We start from the raw sequence: 27681 nt of genomic DNA on the forward strand, positions 1-27681 counted from the left end.
ACAAAAGACAGACTCTACCCATCAGAGATGATGATAAAACTCTTCACACAATATCAGTTATGTTCTCACAAGGCCTAGCAGAGGCTGCTGCTGGGTCTCTAAAGAGCCCACGTTCGTGCTGGCGTCATTACTTTGTCAGCAGTCACAGTGCAGACGGGGAGAATGCTGCAAGGTTTGCCTCTGCTAGTCGAGAGACGAGCAAGACAGCACGAAGGAGACGCCACGTGCCCATGCCATCCTCCCTGTACTTGTCACCGAAGAAATAAAGCCACAGACTTGTCCATCTCATATTCTTTAATCCTTTTTCTTCCTTCATAGCTTCCGATAGCTGCTGTGCTAATACACACACAGGTCTGGGAACTTCATCTCGTAGACAGGAACAGAGCGACTCTGCGTTTGACCGTAACCTGCTGTGATAGTCCCAGATGGGCTGGGAGGGGGCCTGTAAAGGTGAGAAGAGTCAGAGACAGAAGATTTACAACGCAGCTACCATATGACTGTTCAAACAAACACGCACACAAAAAAAATGTATATGACCATTTCATAATGCACCTGATTGTGATTTCGAAGATTTGACTGAGTTTGTTCTGTAGCATGGTAGCCTGAAAGGAAAATAAATGAAACAACCATACACATTAGTATGGATTTGGAACAGCTCTTTCCCAACATGAGATGATGCCCAGAACGCACACTCACCCTGGCGCCGCAGTGGGCGGCAATCTCCTCAAAGGGAGCTTTCTGGAACTTCTCCACCACCTGTCTCCTCCGCTCTCTCTCCTGCTCCTCCAGCCCCACGCTGTCCACTACAAGGCACACAGAGAGAGAGTCTCAGCATCTGTAGGCATACATGCTCTGCACGTGCGCTGCACTCTGTGACGGAGCGTTTGCAGGCTTGGTCGCAGAATGGAAGAAGCTTGCTGTGTGAACCCGTGCTATCCTGTGAAAAGACTCACCTATAGCATTCTTCAGGGCTTCGAAAGTAATTTCCTCAGCTGGTGTTCTCTGCAGAGCAGTAAAATTGCATTGGCATCAGTGAGAGACCTTAAGAGTGCGTTTGTGTGAGTGAGTGAGACTCACCTCCTCTTTCTCAGGACTGTTTCTGGACTCCACTTCCACCTGCAGGGAGATCGTTTCTCCAACACTCTTCCTTTTGGACAGACGGTCTTCATCTGAGGAAAGTCAATGACAACTACAGTAACCTTCGGTCAGCACCAGAAATACCACTGTCACCTTCTGATGCAAAATGTTCACTTCTAAGAGATTCATTTTTGAACCAATTCACCACACTATTCCTAGCTTTCAAAGGCCACCAGCACCACTTCTAAGCCAGTAAAGTAGGCTGCAGTGAGGTCTCTGCTTCGTACCATGTTATTTTGGCCCAGCTGTGGGTCCAGTGAGAGACCTGTACCTGTAAACTGGGGTGTGTAAGGTATAGCCAGCCTCTCTGCGTTATAGCCGCTGACTCCCAGGACCTCTGTGATCTTCACCTGCTGGAACAGCAGCTCCACTCCTGGCCTCTCCAGTATCTCAGGGACCCTGGCACATGGACACAGGAGATACAATAATAATCAAAGGAAAACAGCGTCCACATTAACGTCACCACATGCAAGGCTGTGTCCCTAATAAAACACCTCAAAGCAAGTAAGCTCATTGAAACCTTGATCCAACCTGTATCTCCATAGAGCAATAGTTCCTTTCTCGACACTCAGTAGACTTGCCATCAATATGTTTTGGGTTGGGTTTTTTTTTTAAGCTGTGGTAAGCAAGGCTAAATGACTTATGGGACTCTTAAATGGATGTAGTTGCTTTAAACTAACATAGCTATTGATAAAGCAGTCATGGAACTGCTCGCAGACTTGTTTACACGTGTGAACACATATGCACCAGTTATTATAGTATAATAAAAGTCTAAAAGTTTTATATTGTAATAATCTGAAAGCAGAATGTGAAATGTGATTTTGAACTAAAGCAAAATAAAATCATAAAGTTATCTTAAGATATAGCATTAAAAATGTTATATGAGGGGTAAAAAAAAAAAAAAAAAGTTCACTTTTGTGTGCACACCCCACACACAATTTGAACATTTAATACCATTAAAAACCTTTGGGGTCTCTAGTGTTATGCACATGTTTGATGCAAAACACTATTATATATTGCTAAAATGATTATGTCAAAGCCATCCACGCCCTTTGTTGCAAGTCATCTTCTTGAAAGTAAAGAATAAAAATGAACCCTTCACAATTCCAAAGAGTCAGAACAAATGTCCAAGGTTTAATAGAGGACTAACTTAGGCTCTTCAGTGAAGACATCCTCAGGCAAAAGAAACGGGGACTCCTTTTGCCTCATCTCTAGCACCTGAAACAAACAGAAGAATTATTATGTGAACATTCATCGACTGCACAGCTTCTGACACGCATGCAGTGGCTCCCAGAGCCATGTCAGGTCTATGTGTGGCACTGGCCTCGTGGATGTGCTGGCAGAACGTGGGCACGCTGGTGAGCTGGCAGATGAGGTTGAGGTAGGCTGCGGCGAGGGCGTGAACGGCACAGCGGTTGTACACAGGCAATGTCTCCTCACTGGCCAGGGCCAGGTCCTGCACACAGGAGCCAAACAGAGAGAGCAGTAAGAGCCCGAATTACAGCCTTGAGTATTGAGAGTGTTCAGAATGTTTTGCCATTTGAATCCAAGATGGCCGCATGGATGGTTGCCTTGGTGTGGTGCTCCTACCTCTTGTGCTTCTTTTTGTTTGTTCCTGACTAATTTGCAATCTCTGTGCAAAAAAAAAAGAAAAAAAACAAAACAAAAAAAAACTGCTCCCCACAAGAGCGGATCACCAACATTCCAGCATGAAGGCAAAGGCTTAAAAGGAGTAAGCCTGTCAGTACAACAGCGAAGAGGTGGGTGAGTGCAGCTAAGTTCCAAGGCTGCTTTGACTCCACAGACAGGAGTCAAAGTCTTCAAACAGTGGGCTGAATGAATACACCGACGTTGTGAGGTCACATGTAAAGCTTTTGCAAAGAAAGCTGTATTCCAACAAGAAATCAGGCAAGACAGAATAATGACAAACCCAGGGTTTTTAGCTGAACTGGGACACCTTTGTAGGGAAAAAGACGCAGCATACAGAAGAGGGGACAAAGTACTCTACAAAGAGGCCAGACACAGATTGGAAGAGATAAAAGCAGCAAAGAGAAAATACATTTTAAAAGCTGCAAAACCAATTTGCTACTCATGACCCAAAAAGGGTCCAATAAGGGCTTCAGGTGCTCACAAACTACTAGGTGAGAAACACCCCCCCCCCCCCCCCCCCCCAACATCTCATGAATGATTCTCAGCTTGAAGGATCTGAAAAAGCATCTTCACACCCCCAACCTCCTGCCCACTTCCCTGCTGTCTGACAATCGTCATCTTGTCTCCAGCCAGCCTTCCTCCTCCATCTTGCGAGCATGGCATCATTAGTGTCTTCAGAGGCCACAGCGTGAGAGGCTCCAGGATCTGACCTAATTTCACCGTTCGCCTTAAAGCATTGCTGTGATCAACTGAGACCAGACTTCACAGACATCCCCAGCACATTTTTGGACCTCTGCTCTGCTCTGCTCTGGTGCTCCAAACCCTTTAATATCATCCCAGTCTCTAAAAAGGTAAGAGGTACAGGGCTAGATGACTAAGCCTGTGGCACTCAGTAATCACAATGAACACCTTGCACTTTAGCTTATAACTATAGCAACTCCTCAATTGTAGCATATCTGCTTCGTTTTACACTACTGGGATGTATCGTCTGTAAAATAATGTCCTAACCTACAATCTTAAGAGTGTGAAGTGTCTGAATTGTGCAGCGGTGTGTTACCTGCAGGGCCAGGGACAGGCGGATGAGGTCCACCACGACCTCCTCGTTGGCCAGCTCCATGCTGACAAGAGCCAGGAGGGAGTAGAGCATCTCATAGTGCACCTGAACGCTGCTATGCTCCTTACATGACAGGTAGATGTGCCTGTATAGCTGTTGAGCATGCTGGTACATACACGCACACACACACACACGCACGCGCACGCAAACACACACACACTTACATGGCATCACAGCACAGATGAACAATGCAAACTACAAAAGAATGTAGAGGAGAGGAGAGAGAGACAGAGACAGAGGTAAGGGAGAGAGGGGGTAGTACCTTCTTCATAAAGAGGTTGTCCTGACGGGAGCACTTCTCCATTTTTAATTTGAGCACAGAGATATCTGAGATGATGCTAAAGGGGCACAGGAAACCACTTTAGTCCTGTTACACTAATTACCCTATTATTTTAACAGGACACATTTACCCTCCTCCTAATATATAAGTCTTATTCTGTGATCTTCCTGCACTTTTTTTGTTGTTACACTTCTGCACCTGATTGTGGAGAACTTAGGGAGGTTGCTGTGGCGATCGATGAGGCTGACGAGGATCTCGAGGACGAGCAGACGGATGTGGGCATCCTCCAGCAGGGCAAAAGACAGCAGTGGGTCCAGGAAGGAGGTGGGCATAGCTGTGAGCATGTTCGTGCTCTGGAAACCACATGTAACCTGCATGTCACAGGAAGGGACATGGGCTTTTATCAAATGCTTTGCAATGCCAACCCGCACCCCCCCCCCAACAACAAATTTGCGTTTTTGTCACCAGAGGTGCCACAGAAAGGCTGTACCTGTCTCAGAGACTTCAACAACATGACCTGGATCATCCTGTAGGCCTCCAACCTGAAGAATGGCAGGTTCACATTTAGAGCCTCATCAATTTGGTCGAACAGTCAGAGTGCGTTCACATGCACTCAACAATCCAATGACAGATTTAAGAGAACAGATCACGGAAAGCTGATTTTGTCAGTGATTAGACTAACCTGTTTACATGCACTTTAGCAATCAAAGAATGGGAAAACTTAGAGACTACACGAGTCTGGCAGTTAACCGATTTAAAACTTGTGACTTAAAACTTCTTGTTTTATTTATCATGTGCCACTTGAAGTTTGCTTCTTTCTTTTTTTTCTTTTTTTTGACGACCATTGCGCTTTCTGGTACAGCTTGGTTTATCTGGATATGTTTTCACTATGTTTCAGATGAATAAATCTGAAATAAATCAGAGTATGCAGATACACGTTCTGAAAAATCTCATTATGGAGTAGAAATCCACCTGTCGTCATCGGATTGCATGAAGTGTGGTTATGACCATAATGTGATCTAAAAAATCTGAATATGCTGTTTACACATTTATGGCATAACATACAATTATGACTGACTACAACTTGAGCAATTGAGGGCCTTGCTCAGAGGTCCAAGAGTGGTAACTTCGCAATGGTGGGGCTTGAAGCAGCAAACTTCCGATTACAAGTCAAGTACCTTAACCACGGAGCTACCACTGACCACACATGAACTCTTGAATAATTAGATAACTGCAGACATGTAATATTGATCGGATTATTGAGTGCATGTAAGCACCCACGGTGTTTTTCATATATGACACATATCTGAATCTTTCTCTGACATCTAATCAGCAACACATTTAACAACACCTTGAACGCATAATCCATCAGTAGAATCATTTCAAAATTTCAAAGTGAGACAAAATACCTTATTAAAAATAGATTTATAAACAACCCCATGGTGAAGGTAATAAGTTCTTGTTTGCTGTTTATGTTATATAATATGCAACCTATGTACTCCCCTCTAATGAACAATATTTGCATTGCAGTACCCACCCAGAACCTGAGGGTGGTAGTGTTGGGTGCAAGCCTGGGATTGGAACTTTCCCCATGATGAACAGCATCACCTCGGAGCGCTGGTATGTAGGCAAAGTGTTGGCAAAGGAACCTACAGCCACAATCAGCGAGGGAGAAAGCACAGTTAGACAGCAGGATGGACTTAAGCGTGTTCCACACTGCCATAAATCACCCAAGCTGGAACACACAGCCATAAGCAGACCACACACACACACACACACACACACACACACACACACACACACACACCTATGGTCCTGATGACAGCCTCCTGGAGCTGACGCTCTTCGTGCTTGTTGATGGTCTTAGAGCCCATGGCAGTGCAGTCATAAGAGCCAGTGAGCTCATAGTCCACACTGAGCTTCAGGTGTCTGAGCAAAGTGTTGAACACCTCCAGCACTGTGGGGCCTAGAGTAAACACACACACACACACAGAGTAAAGATATTCATCACATTCATTTAAAGTTTGATGATCACATCAAACACTTTACATGTGTAAAACCTTATGTATATCTAAAAATCAAATTTTATCAATTCATAAAATAACATTTCCAAATAAAAATCAAAAAATTGAAAAACTGAAAAAAATACACATACAAAATACACAAACATTCATCTGAAAATAGATTCATCAACTGAAACAGAAGTCTAACACCTGTGTCTATACTGCCGCCCTCTAGTGGGCAGGCAGGGCAGATATGCAGACAGGAGGGAAACATTTATATACATGTTACTTACCAAACTTGGCCAAGGCATGAACAGACACAAACATCACTCACATATATTTGGCATTCTTATTCACAGATAAAGTGATTTTCTGTTAATATGCATGCACAGACTGTTGTGTGTAGGAAAATTAATTTAAAAGTCCTCCTGCACCACCTATGCCAACTCACCGACAGAGCCACTGGCTGCGATAGCAGCGGCTTCCAGAAGGACCTCCACTATCCCAGCACGCACCGTGGCCGAGGTCTTGCTGTTGGCATCCAGGTGACCCAGGAGTTGCTGGATAACCAGGTGAGAGTGCTGTGACTGAACAGAGAGAGAGAGAGAGAAAGCAAAAGAGAGAGAACATATCAGTCTGCATAAACATCAAGTCTTGTAGCCAGTGATCTGGGAAAACAGACAGAGGGAGTATTACCAGGTCAAACAAAGTTTACATGACAAATGATTTGGACACATTTCTTGAGGCATTCACCAGAAAGCAGAAATGGGAAATTATGGATAAGGGCCTTTCGTGCCAGGAGGCTTCACCTGAATAGAGTACATGATGATCTTAAAGCAGCGCACCGCAAATGTTTTCCCCTCCCACAGAGAGTGATTATCAAGGTGCCTAGAGGAAGAGCAGACGGTGGAGAGACAGAGAAATAAGCCAAGCAACAGGGGACAGAAAACAGCCGCAGCAACAACCGTTCACGGACAAAATGTTTGGAACAGAGAACACTGGAATTACAGCACTAAGTCCAGCCCTGACAGTTCATGAATGTAAAAGAACCAAAAGGGCTGTTGGTTGCGACAGCGCCAGGCCCGATGCCGCTGCTTCATCAGGAGGGCGGAAGGCCGAGCTTAAGGTATGAAGAGCATGCTGATGTAGACGGTGGAGAGGGTGTCTTACATAAGGACGGGCGTGACTGCGTTCTTGATATTGCCGTAGGCAGCGCGGCCCAGGAGCTCACGGAAACAGCGCTCAGTAAGCTCGGCTGGGCTCTCTTTCTCCTTCTCACTGGCCTGCAGAGGAGAGGGGGAGCGACTGTGTGTCGCACGCACAAACACGCACACGCACACACACGCACACACACGCACACACACGCACACACACGCACACACACGCACACACACGCACACACACAGGGAGGGCAAGGGAGGGGGGAAAAAAATAATACATTTTGACTTTCAGGTCTGCTGAATATAGGTGCAAGTCTTCATTTTACTAGCATTTTCATATTTTATATTTAAGCACACTGAAACATATACCACATATACACTCCCAGGAAAAGAACACTCTGTGATCAGACTTTCAACTGCATTCAAATACCAAGCCAGAAGTTGGGAGCTCAACTAAAGCTCATGAATAGAAGCACTTCTCAGTATTTGCGTGCGTCTCTCCGTATGTCCTTCTGTGCGTTTGTGCGCGTGTCTGTGTGTGCATGTCAGCACAGAGGGCCTCTCTGAATCTGAATCTTTTCATCATTTATTCATCACACTATTCTTGTCCCTGCTCACACCTCGACTTGCTGTACTCCTTTACACTGTGACACTGGTCCTGCTGGTGTCTACAGCTCTACATTTACAGTCTTCTTATGTATTCTGTTCAAAGCTCAAACTGCATAGCTACTGTTACTTTTCTTGACCTCGGAGGCCATGAAAGAACCTTAAAAAAAGCCAGTAAAATTTTAAAAGAACCTCCTCTACTTCTGTATCGATCAGTAAGGTTTTTAGTCGTATTGGATGAATCCCATTAATCACAATTTGCTCTTCCCCCTTCTTCTGAAATCAAGTAAACTGAAATGCAAATGAAAGAGATGGCTCAATATAACTACAGGTGCCATGCATCAAATGCACAAAAAAGTGAACTGCTGCATGAGGAGCTGCGGTTCTTTGTGCAACCTTGGTGCTGACACCATCAGCCATTTAGGATAAACCTCATAAGCCATTTAGGGTAAGTACTGAATTTATATGGAGGCAGCTCTCTCAGTCTCAGTTGAAAAAAGAGCGAAGTTCACATTTTAAGGTTTACATTTCAAAGTCTTTCATGTAATCAACTGTCTTTTTTCTCCAATAATTCATCCGGCATGTTCCCTATATTCAATACTGTCACAAACTACACAAACGATGGGATGTTAGACAAGTAGGCTATTTTTAACTTTTAACTGCTTTAAATCCAAGTAAACAGTATCATGTAAGAACCATGTATTGATCTCACTGATCTCTCTCTCCCCTGGGGGATGATAATAATGACCTGCCATTTACAGCAAGAGCCAATTAGCACATACCAAACAGCAGATAAGAGTAATTAAAGTCTTCTCCAGTGCCGTAATTGTGCCTGTCTGGGGTCACATCAACAGGGAATCACAGCAGGAGAAAGGACTGGGGAGGGGAGAGCCTTGTGCGGATAACAGCACATTCAATGCACTAAGCCATACTGAAAATCCTCTATGGCACTAATATGAGAAAAGGCTACAAAACCGATCGTTCACTGTTTCTATACATCTCCCACTCTCTAAGTTTAGGAGATCTCAACGGCCCAACATGTGCCTGGGGTAAATGATGTGTCAGTAGCATGTCCACTCTGGAGCAGCTGGCAGTATGTGTGCAGTGTCAACAGTACAAGCAGTGGGAAGCCACTGATCTGACAGCATCATGAGCCAGGTTATTCCAGCCTTTAACCAGCTTTGATCAAGAATTTCCAAGGGATGAGATTTTAACATTAAAATTAAGTTCAGGATATGTTTGCTGCATTAATTAAAAATATTAAAAGGTGGCTCTGAATGGAACTTGGGTTAGTTTTGAAACTAAAGATGTCGAAGTCTTTCGGGGCCTATGAACTGTGTGGAGTGTAAGGCTGAGAGATGAGGGATACTGGACCGCACATACAGCATGTGGGTGTGTTCTTACCTCTCTGTGCCTTCTCCAGACTGCAGGTTGAAAAGAAGAGACGGAACAATCTTGTCCATGTGCTGAGGGTCCCAGATATTTGCCTGCAGTTCGTCATTGACTGTCTTCCTCACCACCCCCTGGAGTCCTTTAATTCCAGCCATACGGATCCTGAGACAAGAAAATGTTTGCATGTGAGGGACCAGACGAAATTACTCATTTCCAAAGTCACCTGACCCCATGAAGTTAAAATCGGATGAAAAACCCAACCCCATCCTTTCTATATGTGGATTTTGTTAATCTCTAATCATGACACAGCTGGGTGTTTGCAGACGAACATAGATTCTCACTTGGTGCGGATGTCTGGATCCTCGTAGTTGGAGTGGCACATCTCACTAAAGCGGGACACAAAGAAATCATAACTCCGGTGGTATGAAGGAGTGTCCTCCTCGATGTTGGCAAACTTCACGAACTGATGAAACAGAGACAGAAAGGGAAAAATACAGATGGACAAAACAGAAAGAAACCAACATAGAGGAAGGAGAAAGAGAGGGTGGGAGGGAGAGAGAGAGAGAGAGAGAGAGAGAGAGAAGGTGAGAGAGCAATTCTTCAAACTGATGAGCACAAGCTCAGTTGAAACATGATGTTCAAAATGGAGGGAAAATGTTACACAACATATCATTAAGTGTTACCATTATCCAAAATGCTACTAATTAAAATTTAATATACCGACATTTTTATTCATCTTAGGCCAATTAAGGAACCATCACTTCCCCCTTTTAAAGACTGAGATAATCAGATAAAGACCAAATTATACAGGACAAAGGCAGAGTCCTATCCATTTAAAAGGAATCTACATCAACACTGGCCTCTATGATCACAATTTTGATAAGAATCTCACCTCACCAGCATAATTAGTTAGATTAATAGAAAAAAGGATATAACATATAACCTGAAATTTAAGGGCTTGTTTATCTGACATGGATTAGGCATGTATTGGACTAAATTGCAGTGTGAATAGTGAATTACTATTGGAAAATCTGTCTCATCTAGGGTGAGCCTTATGGTATTTTCACACTTGTCCCAAATATTTGAGTTCACACCCATGACCGATTCTGGGCTCGTTTAATTGAGGGGCTAATTATCGCTGATTTGAATCTTTACGAACTATGAATCGATTGCACAATTCCATACGTCACTTTTCTTGGATGAAAACTGGATGTAAATAAATAGTTACTGGATTTACTCATAATATACACGAAACTCGAAGTAACACAACAAGTTGAAGCAGTCATGTTAAAAAAATGAACCACTCATGCAGCTCCTCTTCAGCCTCTGTAGGTGATTGTGCTCCATGTCTAGGCGGGTGGGACGGGTGGGTGCATTGGCGTTTTTTTTGTTTGTTGGGCATTACATATGTAAAGTATAAAAAATGAAATCTCTGTATAACTGTGACACACACACGTGCAAGTATACGATTGTACTCATTCGTTCCAAATTAAAAAAAACTATTAAAAAAAGAAAAAAAAAGCACTAGTGTGAAAGTATTCACTGGTGAATACGTGATACTGACCTCTAACTGCTATAGATAAAAAAAAAAAAACACTGGTGAATACTTGCTACCGACCTCTCTAACTGCTATAGATAAAAAACACTGGTGAATACTTGCTACCGACCTCTCTAACTGCTATAGATAAAAAACACTGGTGAATACTTGCTACCGACCTCTCTAACTGCTATAGATAAAAAACACTGGTGAATACTTGCTACCGACCTCTCTAACTGCTATAGATAAAAAACACTGGTGAATACTTGCTACCGACCTCTCTAACTGCTATAGATAAAAAACACTGGTGAATACTTGCTACCGACCTCTCTAACTGCTATAGATTAAAAACACTGGTGAATACTTGCTACCGACCTCTCTAACTGCTATAGATTAAAAACACTGGTGAATACTTGCTACCGACCTCTCTAACTGCTATAGATAAAAAACACTGGTGAATACTTGCTACCGACCTCTCTAACTGCTATAGATAAAAAACACTGGTGAATACTTGCTACCGACCTCTCTAACTGCTATAGATAAAAAACACTGGTGAATACTTGCTACCGACCTCTCTAACTGCTATAGATTAAAAACACTGGTGAATACTTGCTACCGACCTCTCTAACTGCTATAGATTAAAAACACTGGTGAATACTTGCTACCGACCTCTCTAACTGCTATAGATTAAAAACACTGGTGAATACTTGCTACCGACCTCTCTAACTGCTACAGATTAAAAACACTGGTGAATACTTGCTACCGACCTCTCTAACTGCTATAGATTAAAAACACTGGTGAATACTTGCTACCGACCTCTCTAACTGCTATAGATAAAAAACACTGGTGAATACTTGCTACCGACCTCTCTAACTGCTATAGATAAAAAACACTGGTGAATACTTGCTACCGACCTCTCTAACTGCTATAGATAAAAAAACACTGGTGAATACTTGCTACTGACTTCTATAATGCTAGCTCTAATGTTTGTACAGATTAGTGATTGGCTTTCCAATTCCTTTTAGAGTCCTATCAATCATTTCAGCTCACGGATAAGACCAGCTCTTTCGCTTTCCAAATGTCTCTACAGGAAGGGTGAGAGAATGTCCGTGAGTGGGGCCCCATTCTAGAGGCTACCGACCTCTATAACTGCTATAGATAAAAAACACTGGTGAATACTTGCTACCGACCTCTATAACTGCTATAGATAAACACTGGTGAATAATTGCTACCGACCTCTATAACTGCTATAGATAAAAAACACTGGTGAATATTGCTACTGACCTCTATAACTGCTATAGATAAAAAACACTGGTGAATACTTGCTACTGACCTCTGTTATTTCCATAAATAAAAGACTGGTGAATATTTGATTCTGTCCTCTATTATTACTATAGATAAAACACTGGTGAATACTTGATACTGAGCCCTTTCATTTCCGTAAATAAAACATTGAATATCTGATACTGTCCTCAATTATTGCCATAGATACAAACACTAGAGAATACTTTATACTGTCCTATACTATTACTATGGATAAAACACTGGTGAATACTTGCTACCGACCTCTCTAACTGCTATAGATAAAAAACACTGGTGAATACTTGCTACCGACCTCTCTAACTGCTATAGATAAAAAACACTGGTGAATACTTGCTACCGACCTCTCTAACTGCTATAGATAAAAAACACTGGTGAATACTTGCTACCGACCTCTCTAACTGCTATAGATAAAAAACACTGGTGAATACTTGCTACCGACCTCTCTAACTGCTATAGATAAAAAACACTGGTGAATACTTGCTACCGACCTCTCTAACTGCTATAGATTAAAAACACTGGTGAATACTTGCTACCGACCTCTCTAACTGCTATAGATTAAAAACACTGGTGAATACTTGCTACCGACCTCTCTAACTGCTATAGATTAAAAACACTGGTGAATACTTGCTACCGACCTCTCTAACTGCTACAGATTAAAAACACTGGTGAATACTTGCTACCGACCTCTCTAACTGCTATAGATTAAAAACACTGGTGAATACTTGCTACCGACCTCTCTAACTGCTATAGATAAAAAACACTGGTGAATACTTGCTACCGACCTCTCTAACTGCTATAGATTAAAAACACTGGTGAATACTTGCTACCGACCTCTCTAACTGCTATAGATTAAAAACACTGGTGAATACTTGCTACCGACCTCTCTAACTGCTACAGATTAAAAACACTGGTGAATACTTGCTACCGACCTCTCTAACTGCTATAGATTAAAAACACTGGTGAATACTTGCTACCGACCTCTCTAACTGCTATAGATAAAAAACACTGGTGAATACTTGCTACCGACCTCTCTAACTGCTATAGATAAAAAACACTGGTGAATACTTGCTACCGACCTCTCTAACTGCTATAGATAAAAAAACACTGGTGAATACTTGCTACTGACTTCTATAATGCTAGCTCTAATGTTTGTACAGATTAGTGATTGGCTTTCCAATTCCTTTTAGAGTCCTATCAATCATTTCAGCTCACGGATAAGACCAGCTCTTTCGCTTTCCAAATGTCTCTACAGGAAGGGTGAGAGAATGTCCGTGAGTGGGGCCCCATTCTAGAGGCTACCGACCTCTATAACTGCTATAGATAAAAAACACTGGTGAATACTTGCTACCGACCTCTATAACTGCTATAGATAAACACTGGTGAATAATTGCTACCGACCTCTATAACTGCTATAGATAAAAAACACTGGTGAATATTGCTACTGACCTCTATAACTGCTATAGATAAAAAACACTGGTGAATACTTGCTACTGACCTCTGTTATTTCCATAAATAAAAGACTGGTGAATATTTGATTCTGTCCTCTATTATTACTATAGATAAAACACTGGTGAATACTTGATACTGAGCCCTTTCATTTCCGTAAATAAAACATTGAATATCTGATACTGTCCTCAATTATTGCCATAGATACAAACACTAGAGAATACTTTATACTGTCCTATACTATTACTATGGATAAAACACTGGTGAATACTTGATGTTGACCCCTATCCTGTTTACAAATTGCTTACATTTGCAGGTTCATGCAATCACCATGATAGATTAAGAGGGCACATTTCCATATGGCATAATTTTTCAATTTCAATGGCCACCATTGTCATTACAATTAAATTATACATTGGACAGGACTAGGAATAATGTGGGGGAAATCTGTGTGTGTTAAGTAACCTTTTCTTTTTCTAATTGTGTTCAGAGTTAGGATTCAGATAAGCTTGAGATACATTTGGCAAACAAATATTATCTTAAATTCATCCATGAAAAAGACTGGAGCTCTACAGTACAGCGTTTTAGTATGTGTGCAATCAAACATCTCCCTGTTGAGGTGGTCACCCAAGACTAATTCCACTGATGTGTGTGCATGTATAAATGGTCAGAGTGGCACAAACTTACAGAGTTGGTTCCCAGTATCTGCAGGTTGGGCTTGTCAGCCTCCAGCAGCTTACGCACCATCTTCAGGAAACTCTCCACGAACAGGTTAATGCTCTGACAGTGGCACGCCATCAAGAGCTGATCCAGAGCCTCCATAGCAATGCACACGTAACTGACCAGGAATGCAGGTAAGCACAAAAGAGGGAGAATTAACAAGTGAGGGAGGCATAACCAAAGTTTCAGATGGGACGAGGTGAGTTGTCTTACCCATATCTGTGTCTGGCTACGTCACGACACAGTCTCTCAGACAGGTAGGCACCTATTCGGTCCAGCTTCTCGGGGGCTGACAGAGCATAGAAGGTCAGCTTCTCCATGTTGGCCTTCACCAAGCCGTCCTAGACACACATGCGCGAGGGTGGATTTAGTGATTTTTTGGTCCTAAATGAAAGACAAGAATGGGGCCCCACTCACGGACATTCTCTCACCCTTCCTGTAGAGACATTTGGAAAGCGAAAGAGCTGGTCTTATCCGTGAGCTGAAATGATTGATAGGACTCTAAAAGGAATTGGAAAGCCAATCACTAATCTGTACAAACATTAGAGCTAGCATTATGGACAGTCAGCAGAACTTGTGTGGCAGCACTCTAATCTGAATGAAAAATACTAATTAATTTCAGGAGTGCAGTGAGAGATTCTGCTTTCCTCCCTCTCTCACCACTCAGAAAATCACTCATTCTGCACATTCTGTCCATAATGTAGCGATCGTTTGCTTGCTTGCAAATGGTCTGCATGCATGTCATTATGTAAAAGTACAGAACAGACCTTTGCAACTATGGCCTTGGGTGGTGCTGCAATACGATTACTAAACATAACTGCTAGAATAGGAGATAATCTTATAAATAATATATTTGTATACAAGAATATGTTATTTACACATATCTTATTTGTGTTTGTCCCTTGGCTCATGGGAGCCTTAGCAACTGCCTACCTTTGCTTAGTGCAAAGGCTGCCCCTTCATGACCACTGAACAAAAACCCAGCAGATCCCACAAGGATATTTAGTAAAACTAGACCATTTTTTCTTTCCACTCCTAGTCCCAGGAATAGCCCAGTCCTAGTCCCACATATAGACCAATCCTAATCCCATGAACAGACCAGTCCTAGTCCCACAAATGACCCAGTTTCACCAGAGGCTTTATCTGGGTCTGGGAAATCTGCTCAGATTTATGTAAATAATAATGCACAAACTATATCTGGATGCAAATGGAAATATTCAATTTGGTAGAACTCTAAATTTACCAGAACTCAAAATTTACAAACTGATACATACAGACGAAGCCTGAGAGAAATTAAGTAATAAATGGGTTGATGAAGAAGAGACATCATCCCTCACCTCTGGGTCTTCCGGAAAAATGTTGTCCACAAGCCTTTTGTAACGGGGCCTGAATGCCCCACAGCAACAACCGCACACTCCTGAGAGAAGAGAGAGAAGAGATGGTAGATAGATAGAGAGAGAGAGAGAGAGAGGAGAATAGAGATAAAAATGGAAAAACCATTGCAGCCTGGAAAAACCATATAAATGATCAAACTTGGGACAAAAATATCTTTCGTGCGTCATGAACTATAAACAATACTACAAACAGTATCCAAATATTCCAAATATTAAAAAGGATCTAATATTACAATGAAGCATCAATGTTTTGAGCTCAGTCACAGATTACTCTTCAGGGTCATCAGTCGATACTAAGAGTTCATTATCACCAAATAATTATAGCCTCAGAACAAAGGGCATCTGCACACAGATGTTTGATGGCACAGTACCATCAAATTTAACAGATCAAAAAGAACATGGCAAGAAAATGGCAGCACAGGTTTTGCATGTCTCAGTCTTATATGACCTTGAGGTAAAGTTGCACAACATGCGAGTCACTGTCCCCGTTGTGCCACACTACCCCCTGCCAATATGCAGTAAAACTACTCAAGTCTGATTGGCTGGAGGGCCACAGCATGATGATTCAGGTGTGTCTCACTGGATGGTTTAAAAACAGAATTGTAAACCTCCACAGTACAAAACAAAAAACAAATTATGCCACCAACAAGCTGGCCTAAACTACAGATCTTTAAATCTTTGATTATCTTCAGACTAATTTCAGGGTAAATATAAATAAACAGACCTAAACTGATACATTTTTAAACATTCACAGTATTCTGAGTGTGACAGATGACCTTGCACTAACTACATCTAGGAACAATCTTTTGGCCTCTTATCTAGGTTATTAAGGAAAAATCTCCAATCCAGAGAGAGCATCTTTAATGAACTGTTCTGCACAAATGTGTTTGTCTGACCTAAGTGCATGTCTGCTGTTCCATTTTAACAACAAAAGATAAAAGTTCCTCTTTCCCCCTCACATACATTCCCCTGTGTTTTGCTCGCCTACTTTACCACTCCATATGCATTCTGATATAGAGCTTTCTCCTGGTACAGCCCAGTCTAGAAACGATGTGTAAAAGAGGAATTCTATGTCGCAATACAGTCAGATACAGTAGTCAGAATTGATCAAGTATCTTTTCAGGTATAAAACACTAAACAATTCAACCAGATGATACAGTTCACGGTTTTTCTTCACAGAGGAGCACATCCCGGCCTCTTTTGTAAGACATCTCAGAACACAAACGCTGTGTTATTTCCTACGGTTAAATTTTGAACCGCCTTAGATTTCAACAGGCTTTACTAAAATGCTATACATGGAAACAGTTCCTGTCTGGAGCTTCCACTAAGGTTTGTAAGCCATCCCTTATGAGGTCACAGTATTTTCTAGAGGCATTTATTTTGTTGCAGACAGCCTCACAGGTGAACCAAGCTTTTTTTTTTTTTTTTTTTTTTTAAAGACAGATACAGGATAAAGCCTGGGATAAATCTCCTACACCAGATGTATTTTTCATCACAGCACCCCAGGTCTGGGTCCTGCAGACCTGTGAGTCAGTCCGGCTATGAGTCAGTCTCCAGTCTAACTATGAAGGATGACAGCCCACGAAAAGCACGCACAGCTGTTCTAGCCTGTGCATTACCATCATTATCTACTTCTCACCATTACAATCACTTCAGCAAACAGAGACCAAATTAACCACATATGGCAATCGAGTGTCACAAGTAGAAGAGATGCAAAATAAATTAAAAAAAAAAAAAGAGGTGAGAATAATGAAACACATGAGCACAAAACAGTTGAAAACCCAAGACCTCTACTTGGCTCACGGCACATCAGAGAGACACATCAACTGACCTTTAACCTGGCTGTCGGGTATATGAAGGTTTCCCGTGTGCTTGGGACATCTGTTCAGTGGGCACTCTATATACATGATTGGCCCTCTGCCTGCTCTGTTTTCACTGAAACTGAATCTGGCACAGCTTAGTTGCATGTCACAACTGGCTGTGATCGAGCTCCTTGGACCCTGGCATGTACACCATGCAAAATATGTCAAGTCTCTTGAAATCATAAGATATTGTGAGCCATTTCTCCCATTTGCTTTCCTACACCCTACATTGTTATGTATAGTATACAAATATTATAGCCTATATTGTTTAAGGAGGAGATTAGGACCAATTTAAGACATTTCTGTATACAAGCAAGCCTAATGTACTTTGAATTTGACTTAGACTAATGTTCATTTTTGAAAACCTACTAAATTAATAAAACCATACACCATGCGTTCAATGGAGACTGTTCATGTTTCATTTTAACTAGGGATTGGCATTATGACTTAGCAAAAGATTTGTAGTATATTAAATTGTATCCTTGGGCAGTCCAGATTACTCCAAGCTCCTTTGCTCTTTTCCATTTTTCATTGTCTTAAATCACAGATACTTCCAATGCTGTAATCTGAAGCACATTTAATGAGAAATAAACTTTGTGGATATAAATATCATATAAACATATAGGAATAATGGATAATGTGACATTTAGACAACATATCACAACATCTCAACATTAGCGACCTTGAGTAAGGGAACGGCACTGATGATGATGATGATGATTATAATCAAGGTAGCACATGAAGCATTAAATTAGATTAAAAAGTGGAACAGATGTTTCACGTCAGTGTACATGTCTTTGCTATTATTATTGGATTTCATTAAGTTCAAAGTCTAATTTTGGGATATTAAGATTACCAAAGGATTGACAATAGCATTTCATTCATTTTAATTAGTATCCCATCCATCCTTCATTCAGCCAAGAAATTATTCTGATCTGGTTACCCAGTGCCCCCAATGTCTCCATTTCACTTAGTGGTTCTGCCTTGAGCTTTGTGATGCATGATCCCCTGGAGGGGAGGGACTGCATACCCATCACCACAATTTGTGCTACTGCTTACTTAACTTCTGTACTGCTGAGCTCTTAAAAACATATTGATTGCAGTGTTACTCGGAACAGTGTGCAGGCCTGACGCTGGGTCACAGCACTTGGGCAGGTCTCTGGCTCCACAGCAGGCCTTTGTCACTGGGGTCACTCTACTGCACCCCACGCTTGTGTCCCCGTCCTACCGAGAGCTCAGCTGCCCTCTGTCCCCATGCTGAGAAGAGGAGGGGCTGCTCAGAAACACTGACTGCACTGTGAGTACTGCTAACTGTGTCACCAGGGCAAATTATGGGAAATCAATCTATTCAACTACATGTCTACGCTTTAAAGAGAGCCATGCAATAAGAGATGGATAGTACTGGAACGCAATACATGAGGGAGAGGGAAAGGGAGATAAAAAGAAACAGACACACAAAAAAACAAGAGAAGATCCCCACACAGAATGACAAACGATCAGCCAGGACAACCTCAGAACGTAGGCTACATGAATTCCACCAGTGCATCAGCTATAACTTATACTGAACTGAGCATCACCTAAGCATAAGCTGAGCATCATTTAAAACGCTGAAGACTGCTGGCACGAATAAATCTGTTCCTTTTCAGATGTTAATAAATAGCTGAATACTTACTTGAGCTTAGTGAATTATAGCATCGCTATTTGCTAAGTGTGACAGAGACAGTCACCCCTGATAGAGAGGGTGGCATGATGGAGCCACTCAGGAAGTTGAATTTGTGTTCCAGCTGCTGCACCAGAGAACTGGATCTTTTTGTCTGGCAGTCAGAGCACATGTTTACCACCTTGGGAAAAACTTGGGAAGACTTGGGATAAAGACGGGGTGTGTGGTTGCCGCCCTCAGCCTTCATCAGAAATGGTGTCAAAAGTGGGATGGTATTGCTAAGCCATCGGGGGCGTGCCCATGCGTGCACCATCATGAGAGGCAGGAGCAGGACCCTGGATAAAGCCTGGATGCGTGATGAACACATGGAAAGGCATAAGCACAGGGCGACACTCCCTGACAGAGGGTAGTGTGATCTGGCTGCTGTGCCAAACGGCTGGCTGTCACACATTTATTACCCGGACCAGATGATCTGGGTTCAAGACCTGGTGTGGTTGCTGCCATGAGTCTTTATCCCACTGAGCAAAATCACCTATATCAGTACTAGTCACAGACCAATCCATTTCTTTCTCTGGCACTTTTACTTGCCTGTCCAGCAGGATTATTTAAAGCAAGTATTAATTATTTTCGCCCTCACTCTCCCAGAGGCTGATGAGTTGGTCCATATAGCCATGCATGGAGTCCAGAGGCAGAAGCCAGTACTGAGGGCAGGGAGGTCAGGACAACGATCAGAGAGTCCATGGGCTCAGCCAGTGGCCCATGAACTACTTAAAACTAGTGAAACAATCACCTCCATGCATATTAGCCTTGTTGTCTGTTAGGGTCTTCCATTGTCATTGTGAGCTCTTATAAGGTGCATCAGAGCTTGGTATGACTGATAACCTGCTCTGAATCATCCAAGACCTCTTGAAACACGGAAGACTCTGGAAAGAAGCTTGATTATGGATCGAGGGCTGCTCGATTAATGAGACTTCTGCATTGTTACAAAGCTACGGTTTTCTCTCTCCCACCCTCACCTGGTGTTACATAACACTTCTGTTGTAGCTTATTTTAAGTCTCTCTGCGACTGAGACAACAGGCCATTATGCTGAAACACTATGCAGGAACAACAAGAAGTTTCACATGGCAAAGGCCAGACCAATCTATTCACAAGCAGATATTAAGAAATACGCAAGATACAAGATACCTTTATTGTCACTGTGCAACTACAATGAGATATCATTTAGAGCAAGCTTGTAAATGCATCAACCGCACATATTAATTTTTTTGTGTCTTTTGTCCTTCTACTGCAATAAACCCAAATACCATGTTTTCTTGTAATTCTTTATCCTGAAATACACAAATGCACACATTATCAAACACACCAAAAACATGCAGGCTTAAGACATCAGTCCAATCTGGGCCATCAGGAGAGTGAAAGGACGTGAAGGAAGGAGAGAAAGGAGAATTCTGTGGTGCCCTTCACTCTGTTACATAACAGGCTGCCGGGGGCCACATTCTGCTATTTTTACATTAAAAGAGACATGAGCAGAGGCAGACTGAGTGACAGCACTTTCACTTTCTATCACGCAGAGGTCTGTGCCAGTCATCTGGGCTTTAAAACCAATTACCCTGCCCAGTACTGCATGGGTCATAAATAAAGTGGTGCAGTGTTATGGTGGCACATTCCTGGGATGAGGGCAATTTCTGAATTATAAATAAAAACTGAATTTTGAGGCTTGACAGTTGCTGTAAATATGCTCTACTGCATGGGAGGATGCCACCAAAATATATTTTAAAAAAATAAATTAATTAAAAAATGTATATATATAGACACACACACACACACACACACACACACACACACACACACACACACACACACACACACACACACACACACACACACACACACAAGTGCAGACACACGCAGTACATGGACGAGCGGCACTGGCATATGTAAATAAACATTAGCAAGACGCTATAAGAATAGAGGAAACGCTCACTGCAGATAAGTGGTTCATAACATCAAAAGGCTTCCCACCGTTGCATTCTTGGCAACACATGCTATATAAGCTAAACACATCCACATGCACCCCCCCCCCCCCCACACACACACACCCATATAGTACTGAGAGGCTGTAGTGGTGATGATTGCAGTATTTAAAACACAGAATAGACTAACAGGCTAACAATGCCACGATACTAATTCGACTGAGCTGTGACAGGATACACAGAAACCTGATCAGACTCATCCTCTCACGTGATCACGAACACACTTAAGGGTCTGCCACTGAGTAAGCACTGAAGAGACTGCTGTGAACCGTGACATTTCGGCATGCACCCACACAGTAAGTGAAGTTGACAGATGAAACTGAGTTTAAATCTAAGCACACCACAGCACTTAAACTACAACCACGTCCAATGGTAACGATATAACTGAACGGTGCAATGCTCCAGGAGTACCAGTGTATCACAGCTGGCATTCCGAGACTGCTCCTGAGCTGAATGCGAGTTCATTTGTCTAAACACTAAAGCCCAGTCAAGGCTCATTTAACTCATCAGACACCCACCCACAGAGTTGTGTGTCAGGCCATCATTTGACCAATCTCTCCTTTTAACACGTCAAGGCACAAATTACCCTTATGTAGAATCAGATGGATTAGTTACGTTAACATTTCTTACATGGAAGCCTCATTTCAACTGATCTCAAGTCAGATGTCAGTTGGGGAGGCAGGTGTTGGCACAGCCAAGACACGCATTTTCTACAGAATATCCCCCAATATCTGTTTCACCAAAGACACCAACAAATGCCCATAAAGTGGCTTGACTGCAGTGCTTTAAATGACACACTCTGTTCTGTGCGTTCAGTGCGTGAAGGACACACAACACTAGGAAAGCACTCGGAGACAGGCACAAGTGCAAACAGCATGCAGTCTAGGAAATTCTCAGCTTTCACTTATATAGATATGTTATACAATCCTCTTCCCCTTCTCACACACACACAAACACACACAAGCACAGGAACACTTCTGCAGTCCTTACCGTACATGGATAGAAAACACAGTAAAGATGCTCTCCCTGTCAGTTCCAGCACGCAGCTACTAAGCTGCAGCTTTGGTGACGCTCACCTACACACACAGCTCTAACCGTCAGCACATATACACAAATAAACAACACAAAGTCTTTTTTAAAGCCTTAACCTCACACACTCAAATGTGTGCAGAAAGGAAAAATAGGCAAGATATGATGACCTTGGCTTTCCCTGACTGCGCCATCCAGCACTCGGTCTCTAAGAAATAAATGCCGATTTTCTACATGTGAGCACACACCTCCAGTGCACCAATCAGCTCTCACGGGAGAAGGGGGGAGAATGGAAGGAGGAGTGTGTGCTCATTCATTTGAGAGAGGCAAAAGCTCCTCCCATTTCTTCAGCTATGCCCTGCTTCTGTCTTGCCTGCACTTTTTTTTCCAGGAAGCATCTACATATCATACCCACTTTTCCCTCACCCTGGTCTCCCTCCAAATCTCTTCCCAAATCCTCTTACACCTCCTTTTGATGCAGTGTTTTACATGCACGTACACACACACACACACACACACACCGATCTAGCAATCTATTTTGTACACAAACCAATGGCACAACACTGGGAATTCCTCCAGTAAAATCTACATGGTACTTTCTCATTTCTGCAAAGGCTACAAAACATAGCTCAGAATTATGACAGCTCCACCCATAACTCTAGGCTCTGAATGAATTAAAGAGAAAGCTACCCAGTTTAATAATGTCTTCACTAGGATTGACTACTACCATTTAAATTATCCATGATTCGTATCATAAAGATAAGTCACTTCAGAATGTGGCTAGTTTACATATTACCTTTTAAAGAGGCTCACGCAGGCTTTAAAAATTCAGAGGCTAATGCAGTGTAGGAGGGAAGTCATGAATCAGTCATAACATGATCACAACAGACTCCATTCTCCTCTTTCTCAACAAATCAAACATTTATTATAGGAGCTTAGAAATAAAATAGCATTAAGGTGACTTTTAAAGGTCATCCTATCTTATCAACTTCCTCAACACAGGCAACTAGCAGAATTAAATGACTTATCGCCCATCAAACTACAGCTATAACAGGCATAGTCACAAAGTCTTCACAGAAAAATCACCAGGAGACATTCTTGAACAGAAAAGAAATGACCACCATCACTGAGACATGATGCCATTTTTTTTGCTGGCCTGGGAATCTGTGGCGTGTTCAGCGCAATCACATTTAAGGTTTTAGGGAGAACAATGGAGCCCAGGCAGAGATGGCGTGCTTACCATTGGCCTGGCGATGGTCCAGCAGGGTCTGGCAGTCCAGTGCCAGCCTGCGGGGGGCATGGGCCTCCGGAACAGCCATAGGCATGGGTATAATGGCTTTCACACTCATACGCAGACACTTAAATCACATTAAAGACCATCAACTTAATTCTTTGCAAATACAGTCTGAGTCATCTTTACATGATGATTTTTTTATAGGGAGGTGCTTAAAAGAAGTCCAACTTGACAATAAAATAACATGCATCGATTATTTACCATGTTATAGTTACTAGAATGACACTGGATACATTGCTAGTCAAAAATTACTGTTGAATACACAAAAGTAGGGAGGAAAAGTAAAAAAAGAGCACAGAAAACTCACCATCAAACCCAACTACAAACCAACATATTAGCTGCCAAACCTGTTCTTACCTAATCACTGTTCTGAGTGGACAACAAGTGCATAACAAAAAGTTCGGAAGCAGCAACCAGATTTTAACAGCCAAGATGCAGATCAATAGCAAATATTGGATAAAATCCTTCTGAAACATGCAGTCTTATCAGAAGCTCGTCCATGAGAGAATAACCCTGAAAGTTTCCAGTCCAATGCTCTGTTTCCCCTGAAAGCAGGTCAGCTCTCTGTCAGAGCTTTAAACCATACAGAAAGCATGGTTAAGCAACCCCTGTCATCCTCCTCCTCCTCCACCTCTCTCTCTCTCTCTCGCTCTCTCTCTTTCTCGGCTTAGACAGACAATAAGAGAGGTGGGACAGTGAATGGCATTGTGTTGTGAGATGCCTGTTAATGAATGGATTGGGGGGCTGCAAATCCAGTGCCATGACACAAAGCAGTGCCAAGATGCAGAAAGACTATTGACGAACAAATGCTTAAAATACTTCAAAAATAATATACTTCATAAAGGTTTATATTCACTATTTCCACTGTCAGTCCTGTAATCCTATTCAGCCTGAAAGGGTAAAAATGGTGTCAGGATTTGCAACTAAAAGAAATGAATGTGCTGCATTAGATTTTAACTTATGCCCACAGTGGTTTAAAACTTCAGTGTTTGTTATAGTCTCAGTAATCCCAGCCAGCACTTTCCCTGGCAATGGCTGAGCCACGCACCAAACTAGTTAAACTGAGATCATCTCTAGTTATCATCTCTAATTAAAACAGTTTAAGTATTTCACTTTAATTATTTGTTACTTTTTGTTTCATAAGGGTTAGGAAAACACAGTAAATATTTCAAATGTTGACTGTCAGTACTCCCCCTCCAAAGAAACGTATCATGGTGTTTGTAAACAATGGTAATGAGAACCCTCAGAAAATAGTATATGATGGAATATCAAAGCTTGAGGCCTCTGAAAGCTTTTCTTTTCTTTCAGTACAAATTAAATAAAAGATCTAGACTGTCTCACCATGTTATTAAAAAGGGTAACGATGTGCATTTGTAATCCAATAGCCAGCTAGCTATCCAGATTTCCAACTGGCATCTCACGTCACCCAGTGATAACTTTCGTAAGTAACTATGCCAGCTGCACAGTGCATACATAATGGCCAGTATCCAAAGCAAAACAGCTAGGCAAATATCCTAGCTAGCTTACCTACCTGACATTATCACCAACACCACGTTCGCCAGATGTCGTTATTGCAGCGGTTGTCGCGTCTGTAACTTCGGTTTAGGGCACTGGAGGACCTGAGGGCGTTAACAGGGGGTTCGTTCCTTCTGTTCAATTTAGTCACAACAGGAAAACTCCAGGATGGCATGAGGCCTATGATAGCAAGACAGACAAATTATTTTGAAACCGCATTTAAGTCACGGCCGCGAAAAAAAAACAAAAAAAACGAAATATTGACTTGACCATTCGTGCCATATTATTACGACACGCTATTTTCAACTGCCGAGTTAGTTATGAAATAGATATTTTTTGATTACCCAGTTAAATATAACGGTTAGCGTGCTAGGTAAGTTAGCTAGCGTTGTGTGTTTCTCCGGTTTAAAAAATGGATAGCTAACGCTAGCTGTTGTCTGGTTACTTAACCGTGATTTGCATGAAAGCATCCAGAGAAAGCATTTTTCGCATATTCTCAGATCTCTAGTTAGTTAACTTGCTGCTATCACTGTATGTGCTAGCTAACTGGCTAAAAGAAGTCATTTGCCCAGTAGCTAGATAACCGAGTTGGCTACAAGATATAATTTGCCCAGCAGCTAACCCTAGCGTTACATAACCAGGCAACATAGCTAGCTGACCAGTTAGTCGGATTGTTTACTTGTGTATCCTGTAATTCTATCAGCAAATAATTTACGATATCTTTTTGGGTTGGGCCAGATATCAGATTATTTGCATGCAAAAATACACATTTTCTCACCCCTAATGTCCGACACCATAACATGGAAACAATCCTCACATATTCTTGTGTACTATTGTGGACATTGTAGCTAACAAGTAAGAAGCCTAGCTACCTAGCGTTAGCAACCGGTTTGTATTACTAGTTGTGTGCCCGACACTCACTCGAGAGAGAAAGAGCTCCCTCTCTAGTGAGTTACACACACCAGCTTTTGCCTGTATCACGTCTATGGTTTCTCTTCTACTCCCATGCCTCTTGATTCCTATTGTGAGTTGGCAGCAGAGAACTTATAAGAAAATTAAATTGGCTGTGTCACTTAGTTGCCTTTTATCTCCCTTACACAATTTAGTTGTTTCCCTGGCAGCTGGCAAGAAAGTCAGACTAACATCTAATAGTATTAGTTTGCTTTTTAGTTAGTTTGGGGGCTGTGTATGTATGTACACTGTATGTTTATATTACTCAAGTGCAAGTTGAGCCAAGAGGCCTTTACCACCCTACCTTCCGTCCAGTTCATCAATGGTCAGTTTCTTAGCACAAGACAACTGCTTATTGAACAAGATGGCATGGTTGTGGTTTGTACCAAGCACATTGTTGTTGAATTTTTTCACTACGCATGAATTTTCTGATGCCTCTTAAGTGTCACTTTGTTAGTTACACTTCCTGTGGTCCACCACGCAAAAAAAAAAAAAAAAACCCATCCAGCCAGCATGCCACATGGCCAGATGTCTGCCGACGAACTAACAAAGACTAACACAAATTGAACAGGGATCAATTAAGTGCCTATCACCACTAGGACAACCTGGTGTTGAACTTAGTCATTCTCTCTATTTATTGCCCAGTATTTTCCCAGCTTTTCATATTCCTTCCTTTGAATCTTTCCATCATTTGGGCAGCCACATTTATTACCAGTGCTTTTTTTCCCCATATCTTATACAACAATGTTTGGTTTGTTGCTACAAGCTTATTTGTCTGGCTCTGGAGGTCCCACAGGATCTTAGCCTTGTTGTTCTCCATCACACTCTCTTATTCCCACTTGGACTTTGAGGTGTCAAGCTCATATGCCTTGCATGTTGTCTTGTGTATGATCCACCACTTGACTGAGTCTCTCAGTGTATGCTTTCCCTGTCAGCGGCTTGCATCCTGTTTCTAGGTGCTATATTGTCTCAGAGACCCCTTTGTACAGTCTGCATCTTGGATCTTATCGGGTATACAGTAATTTGTCCTGCTATGCTTAGCTCCCCGGTGCTGTCCTTCAGCCCAGCCTTCTCTGGCCATTGGTAGGCTTGTCCTATGTCAGCCACTTCTGCTATCTGTTGGTGGTACATTCCATGGAGGAGCTTATCATGAGGGCACTTTGTCTGCTTCCATGTCCCCCATCTGTCTGGGACACTCCATCAGCTCATCCTTTGGGGCCATTTCTTTTGTGTTTTGTGTCTGACCCTGGATAGTGGATAATACCTCCTTCTCACCTCCTTCTGGCTGGTGTACAGCCTATGCATGATGGATCTTGGGTGGAGTGCCCCATGCATTGTGAGGAGTTTTCTCCTTTGGCCAGTTTATTGTGCCTGCTGGGTATCTGATGACTGGCAGGTCATGCATGTTGATCTTATTATTCCCACTCAAGTTGCTCTTGAGTGCCTGCATTACCCTTTGGAGGTACTTAGATGTTTCATTTCTGCCTCATGATTAGCATGTGATTGGGCAATCCCCACGTATTTATAGCTGTCATCCTGGAATGTCATATAGGCTTGTGGAAATTCAATTCCTT

The 27681-nt window shown here is 42.2% G+C and overlaps 1 protein-coding gene across 8 annotated transcripts; it reads right to left on the reverse strand.

Annotated features, from left to right (window-relative positions):
- efr3bb (EFR3 homolog Bb (S. cerevisiae)) lies at positions 1-26259 on the reverse strand. Of its 8 annotated transcripts, none has more exons than XM_026998660.2 (24): positions 26078-26259; positions 25173-25336; positions 15706-15785; positions 14582-14709; positions 14336-14486; positions 9684-9805; positions 9355-9504; positions 7355-7489; positions 6994-7072; positions 6636-6771; positions 5989-6147; positions 5719-5830; positions 4672-4723; positions 4380-4552; positions 4164-4239; positions 3845-4006; positions 2462-2593; positions 2288-2355; positions 1409-1536; positions 1078-1169; positions 954-1002; positions 697-803; positions 553-602; positions 1-442 (listed from the first exon to the last, which is right to left on the reverse strand). In XM_026998660.2, the coding sequence occupies exons 2-24, from the start codon at positions 25177-25179 to the stop codon at positions 337-339; spliced, it is 2454 nt and encodes an 817-aa protein (XP_026854461.1). In that variant the 5' UTR covers positions 25180-25336; positions 26078-26259; the 3' UTR covers positions 1-336. The 8 variants fall into 8 exon arrangements, with proteins under 8 accessions (XP_026854461.1, XP_026854443.1, XP_026854452.1 ...); XM_026998642.2 differs by having other exon boundaries at positions 25935-26259; XM_026998651.2 differs by lacking the exon at positions 26078-26259 and adding an exon at positions 25607-25763.
- Positions 26260-27681: the final 1422 nt, after the last annotated feature.

This window comes from Electrophorus electricus, chromosome 3 (genome assembly GCF_013358815.1).
Source record: "Electrophorus electricus isolate fEleEle1 chromosome 3, fEleEle1.pri, whole genome shotgun sequence".
In the NCBI taxonomy this organism is placed as follows: domain Eukaryota; kingdom Metazoa; phylum Chordata; class Actinopteri; order Gymnotiformes; family Gymnotidae; genus Electrophorus; species Electrophorus electricus.

What these genes read in the sequence shown, in the direction of transcription:
- efr3bb (XM_026998632.2), bottom strand. Translation starts at nt 23,696, where the DNA reads ATGAGTGTGAAAGCCATTATACCCATGCCTATGGCTGTTCCGGAGGCC. An exon ending in CCTAAGTTCTCCACAATCAG is followed by an intron (nt 4,240 to 4,379) that starts GTGCAGAAGTGT and finishes GTGCCCCTTTAG; the next exon opens with CATCATCTCAGATATCTCTG. An exon ending in GCCTGTCCCTGGCCCTGCAG is followed by an intron (nt 2,594 to 3,844) that starts GTAACACACCGC and finishes TCCTGTGTGCAG; the next exon opens with GACCTGGCCCTGGCCAGTGA.